The sequence below is a fragment of the Triplophysa dalaica genome, chromosome 25 (genome assembly GCF_015846415.1).
Source record: "Triplophysa dalaica isolate WHDGS20190420 chromosome 25, ASM1584641v1, whole genome shotgun sequence".
Lineage (NCBI taxonomy): Eukaryota > Metazoa > Chordata > Actinopteri > Cypriniformes > Nemacheilidae > Triplophysa > Triplophysa dalaica.
The window spans coordinates 13,568,034-13,574,412 of record NC_079566.1 but is presented as its reverse complement, the minus strand read 5'-3'; the positions used below and the strand labels follow the sequence as shown (position 1 = coordinate 13,574,412).

Sequence of the window (6,379 nt, the reverse complement as noted above, 5' to 3'; positions counted from 1 at the left end):
TAGTGAATCATCCAGCACAACTGTCCGTCTGGGCAACAAACTATGCGAATATTTACAGACAAACTACATCAATTTTCATATGCTCAGGCAGTCTGTAACAGTGACAGTGTTTGGGAAACGCTTTGGTCGTTCGGTTGAATGTGCTTCTATATTCTGTCGGTCGCAGGACAGATAGACCAGAAACACAGACGAGCTGCGTCAACAAAGCAAAACCACGCGCTGGGCTGAACCGGCCACAGGCTATCTACGCGCTTTACCTGAAGAAGTTGGTAAAAACCACTAAAGCACAAGCAAAACGCTGTCTGACAACTTTTAACAAGTTAAATAAACACTTTTTACGTCATCGGTCCCCTACACTGGTTTGTGCGGGTGGCGCGCCTGTGTGTGTGTACACAAGTGCCCGCATGCGTGTTTGTTTGAAATCTGTAGTGTCCGGAACGAATTTCCTCTCTCACCCAATATGTCTGATAGCCTTCAACAAGTGACGACCGCTTGATTAGAATCAGTTGGAGGGAGTGACCATTAATGCCACGAATGCAAGTAAACTTGTGTTCTTGTTGACAGTTATTTTCGTGTTTTTGAGAATAAACAGATTAAATAGATGTTAAAGCCAGTGGTGCTTTATTTTAAGTATATTAAATAATGTTATTAAACGAAATAAACGTTAAATAAATAAACGTGGCTGATACGTGTTTTGTTCTCTTTATTAAAAACGAATACAATAACGTGACAAATAACGAGAATTTAACTTTACCATTTTATTAAGCAATCCATGAAGCCACGGTGTTATATAACCGCAAATGAATGTTCGCGACAATACTGTCAGACGTAGATCCTATTACGTCAGTGTCCGTCTATCCGAAATAGTTGACTCATTTTCATTCACTTCCTCCCCATATAGTGGACTCAAATCCCATTCGCCATATAGGGACCGAATTAAGGAGTGGGAGAGGGAGCGCAGTTTCAGACAAAACATATGGTCAGTTTATCTTTCACTAGGCCTATAATAAAAATTATAAGGGGTGTGTGTATATATATATATATATATATATATATATATATATATATATATATATATATATATATATATATATATATATATATATATCTTTACTCTACACATGAATCGTTTTTCAAGCCATGACGAAATTTTATTCGTGTCATGTGCTTGATTAATCTGATGAGTCGTTGGAATGTTTATTATAGTCAAATTAAAGTAAAATTGCAGCCAATTTACATCATTTGATTAAGCTTAATGTCAGGATCTATAATATTTAAACACCCATTAGGCTATAACGGGTTAAACCAGTTCAACTCGGCGAGACATAGATAGGCTCTACACAATTAGTTCCCAAGCGATCGGGAAGATAGTCAACCTGAAAGCTCGTCTGATGACCAGCCTATAATTTTACAGGACCTGCTTAAAATATCACAAAATTTGAGGATAGTCGATTTTCATGTACTCATAAACTAGGTAAGATTGCTCTTTTAACAATGTGCTTTTTTAAAAAGGCAACTCGATTTAAAACTGAAGTTAGCTATGCGTTTTTGATGGTGTTCTTTTAATTATTACGATTGTTTAATTTTGTATTTATTTTTATTTATTATTGTTATGAAATTAACCATTCTCGTTTGTTGTGCTTCATTCGATAAGTATGCATTTACGGATGAATACATGGTCATTTTGACATTTTGAGAGTCATCCCAATGTAAAAAAAATAACTGTACATTTCCGTTTTTCTCATGTGTCTTTGTTTTACATTTCGGTTGTTAGTCAAATTCACTTCGTCAAGCCTATATCTTAATATTGATTTATTACCGCACTATCAAATTCGACTGAAATGTGTACTGCTTCTGTGACAGGTGTTTGACTGAAACATATCATGCGTCAGAGGAAATGACCAGCCCATAAAAAAATCATCTCCAAGAGAGGAACGGAACGGATCTAAAGCAAGAGCTGGTCCTTCAAAAACATGTATATTTTCATTAACAAAATACGTTTTCTAGGACCACAGAAAAAAAAGATGACCGTCTTCAATAGACTGGGACTTCGTTACATCACCATGTTTTTAAGCTTTACGACCTGTGTTGTTATCTATACCAAAACCTCACCGATGCTTTTCAGCGTCGAACCGGAAAATGTAGACATGGAAAGTTCATGCTCTTGTCAGACTTGCGTAATGGACATAAGAGGGGATGAATGGTTTGCTTATCGTCACAACCCCACGGTTCCAACATTACTCAACAGGAAAAACAGCGTGCTCCGCAGAGACATCTATAGATGGTGGATGGTAAGTTTACCTCGAATGTATTTTGTGATAAACCAGTGTTTAGCTTCACATCCAGAGGTGCCGCAAGAAATTCTGGGCCCTATGGAAACCAAAATTTCTGGGCCCCCTACATTTTTTACAGATAAAATTAAACCCAATAAACATGCCCTGTATACTTATAAAAAAGATAATTAGCACATTGCATAGTTAAAATGTTTAGGATGAGTACAAAGCCTACAAAAACAAGAAAAAATATAGAAATATGTACTTGTTTACATAAAAGGGAGGACATTTATTATCTCAATTGCATTTGCAAGCACAACAGAACATTATGTACACATATTGACATATACTTTACATGAACAAGCTTTAGCTGGGTCAAACTGCTCAATCAGGAAACACCAGCTACAGTAGAGACACGTTTTATTCAATTTTATATTATTATTTTCTGGGGCATTTTATTCATATTAAGAACGTCAAGTTTGACAGCATCGATCGTAGCAGCAGCACTGTCACTTCACAGAACACACGACACGGCAAACTGATTTTGTCGTTTTAGAAGCGTGTAGATTACTTTTTGTTTTGGAAAGTTATCATCATGTGGCGAATACAGTAGATAAGACGTGTTTAGAGCCTAAAATCTTCGCGAAGTTTCGCGCTCAGGCTCACCTTGTTCGGCTGATTAAGACGGGGACGTGGGGGAAGGAGGACGTGGGTGTGCAGCAGCCGCTGATTCTGTGTTCATAATTCAGTAATTATTTTACTAAGCTAGCTAGATAAAAGCAGGTCATGTAGCAACAAAAATAAGTTTTGGAATACAGGAATAGGGCAAACTACCTTTCTTTTTGAAAAACTGTGTGACATACTGTCGACTTTGGCGTTCTCTGTCTTCTCTTGACTTCTTTTCTTTCCGTTTTTGATGCCCTGACTTTTGATGTGACTTGCCTGCGTGTGTCACTGTCTGCGCTGCATCATAACAAGTCTAATAAGCAAGAGACGTCACACTAGCGATCGTAGCTCGGACAGCGCAGGTGGAATGAACCATTGTGAGAGGGAGCAGGGAGGGGTGTGACTGAAAGAGTAATTACATTATTTGTTTTTTAAATAATAAATCTATGGTCAAAACGGAAAAAATGCACATTTAGTGCACGAGTGGCCCTAGCACATTTAATGTATGTATTAAAAAGAGAAAATAAATAGGAAAATAAAAAGCGGGTCTGCTCTTCTGGGCCCTGAATCAGGCTGGGCCCTTAGAATCGTCCTAACCTTCCACCCCTTTACGGCGCCCATGTTCACATCTGTTGTAATTTAGATATTTAGAGACCTTAACACACTGTAGGCTATATACATCTTTTAATTCAATTCAAGTTTATTTATATAGAGCTTTTCAGAATGTGCAATATTCCAATATTTACCATGTATCTAAATCATTTCATATTCTGTAAGGTAAAATGTAATATTTCACCCAAAGAACAAAACCTTTAATTTCGTTGTCAGTATAAATCAGGCTGTTAACATAACGATCTTATCACACATTTATTCTTTGCCAAGGAAACCGGTTCCAAAATATTTCCACCTAAGGCTATGTCTTGATATTTTCTCAGGGCCTGCAACATTCATCTCTTAAAGTCAACTACACAGAAATCGTGGACCAGCTGTTCACGCTCTTTCCAGATGAAGACCACTACTCGGACCCCGGCCCGGATCGCTGCAGAACATGCGCTGTGGTGGGAAACTCTGGGAACCTCCTCGGATCCCGATATGGTCCTCTTATAGATTTTCACGACGTTGTTATTAGGTACTACATTGAATTTTCTTTGACAAGTTTGAATAATGTAACAAAGACTGGAGCAAAGACAACTTAGGGAGAATGATTCATCACTTGTACCCCCAAATATGACTAGAATGTTTCCCAGAGTAAACAATGATGCTGACTCAACGACATCTCTCACTTGGCAATATCAGGTAGAGCAAGTTTGCACAGATGTACATGATAAAGTTTAAAATGGTAATGAGGGTGTGCTAGACAATTAAATGTAAATAGCTTTCTCCGAATTCAACCTAGTGTGTACATTCCCACACTGTAGACCTACTGAGGTTCTTAGCTTCATATCAAATGAGAAATAAAAGTAGACATACCGGTCAGGTAGTTCAGAAACATGTGTCAAGTTAAGGCTTGATGCCCTAAGTGGGGCTGCCGAATTTTTGTCAACATTAAACAAAATGAGTTGAAGATCAAGTGGTAAAACATAATATATTACCAAAACGTTCCCTTCAAACGGTATAAACACTGTCACAACAGACTCTACGTAAGACATTTTAACATTTTCCCCGACCTCATAACATTTGTTCTTTAATTATTTCAGGATAAATAAGGGTCCGACAAAAGGCTATGAGAAGGATGTGGGCTCTAAGACCACCCACCGTATTCTGTATCCTGAGAGCGCTGTAGATTTGGACAACAACACCCACCTGTTGCTTTTTCCCTTTAAAATTCAGGATATGCAGTGGCTCATAAGTACTTTCACAACTAGACACATCAGACGGTTAGTATCTGAATTATATTTATGAAATATATCATAAATAATTTGCAGAATTCTTGCGTAAAACAGCTTTCCTGTAGCTCAGTGGTAAGAGCATTGCTCTAACAACGCAAGGTTGTGGGTTCGATCCCAGGGGATTGCAAATACCTATGTAAAATGTATAGGATAAAGCAATAAGTCGCTGAAAGCGTCTGCCAAATGCCCAAAATGTAATTGATCTGTTTTCTATTTGTTCCACAGCACATATATGCCAGTTAAACCTTCCATAAATGCAAACGAGGACAAGGTGAGTAGCTCAGACCGAGCGATTATGCAAAAAAAAAACGGACAGTGCATGCACTGCATACATTTCACACAATCTGATGCAAAACATTTTTTATCTAGGTGATGATCCTCCACCCTGGATTTATAAAACATGTCTATGATAGCTGGTTGCAGAAACATGGCAGATATCCATCCACTGGCTTCATAACATTAATTTTTGCCCTGCACATCTGTGATGAGGTAAAACTACTACTGCCGTTTCTCTATTTGTAAAAAGGGAAGTTTCAGTTTGTAAATGGCTTGCAAATTAATCTTTATAACACATAACGATATTTTGTATGCATACTTCCCCATATATCCAATACAAATGAAGGACACAAAAAAAGAAGCTGCATAATTTCTTTGTATTTTGAAGGAACTGACCACATGAAAATTGAAAATACTTACGAATTGAATCTGTTTTCAGTGATATGACATTGAATAGCATTCCTGATCGCTCTTTATAATACACAGGTGAATGTTTTCGGATTCGGAGCTTCAAGTGGTGGAGCCTGGCATCATTACTTTGATAAAACTAATACTCACTTTAAAGCAGGCCCGCATGGTGGAGACTTTGAAAACAAAACAATGCATGAACTTCTTCAGAGAAATAAGATTTCAATCTATAAAGGATATCAGTAAAAGGCGGATTTGTTTAATTTTATTCACCCATGAACTGAATCTTCCATACTATCCACCAGACCTGTTTCTTCCATCATCTTGTGACTTAAATGATCCATTATCACATATTTGTATCACAATGTATCTTGTTCAGCAGAATAGCTGCAGCTTAAATACAACTTGCTTTGATTTCTATTATTTTAGATGGAAATGTTGATAGTGGACATGTCGTTTTGCTGGATTCTTGCTACTCGAAAGTAGGTTTTGGGTGGAGGCATATTCTATTTGCAGAGTTTTTTAATGGACCAAACTGGTCAGTAATCGATATTGTTGGAAGGGAAGACTGAAAGTTAAGTGAAGGACGCTTTGCAGTAGGCCTACACTGGCATATAAACATGAGTAGTAAAATTATTCAGAATACAAAAGTGAAAATGTAAAAAATAAAGTAAATATAAATTATGATGAAATTTGAGTGTTCTTAAACATGAAAATAATGATTGCTGTCAATGGAAATATTTCAATTTATAATATTTAAATGCCATTGAGTTTTTAAGACGTCTTTTTATGTCAAGCTGTTTTTGCACATAAGTTATATAATATTTTTACATCTGGAATATACAAATAAACGGCATAAAATGTGAA

At 37.0% G+C, this 6,379-nt stretch overlaps 1 protein-coding gene across 2 annotated transcripts; it reads left to right on the top strand.

Annotated features, from left to right (window-relative positions):
• Positions 1 to 935: 935 nt before the first annotated feature.
• LOC130415644 (CMP-N-acetylneuraminate-beta-galactosamide-alpha-2,3-sialyltransferase 1-like) lies at positions 936 to 6,379 on the top strand. Of its 2 annotated transcripts, none has more exons than XM_056741479.1 (7): positions 936 to 979; positions 1,864 to 2,291; positions 3,875 to 4,068; positions 4,637 to 4,816; positions 5,054 to 5,099; positions 5,198 to 5,317; positions 5,591 to 6,379. In XM_056741479.1, exons 2-7 carry the CDS (start codon positions 1,974 to 1,976, stop codon positions 5,756 to 5,758), a joined length of 1,026 nt encoding a protein of 341 aa, XP_056597457.1. In that variant the 5' UTR covers positions 936 to 979; positions 1,864 to 1,973; the 3' UTR covers positions 5,759 to 6,379. The 2 variants fall into 2 exon arrangements, with proteins under 2 accessions (XP_056597457.1, XP_056597456.1); XM_056741478.1 differs by lacking the exon at positions 936 to 979 and adding an exon at positions 1,289 to 1,474.

Excerpts from the sequence above, each read along its gene's own strand:
- LOC130415644 (XM_056741479.1), top strand. The coding sequence starts at position 1,974 with ATGTATATTTTCATTAACAAAATACGTTTTCTAGGACCACAGAAAAAA. Across the intron at positions 4,817-5,053 it reads ACAACTAGACACATCAGACG|CACATATATGCCAGTTAAAC; the intron begins GTTAGTATCTGA and ends TTTGTTCCACAG. Across the intron at positions 5,100-5,197 it reads TAAATGCAAACGAGGACAAG|GTGATGATCCTCCACCCTGG; the intron begins GTGAGTAGCTCA and ends TTTTTTATCTAG.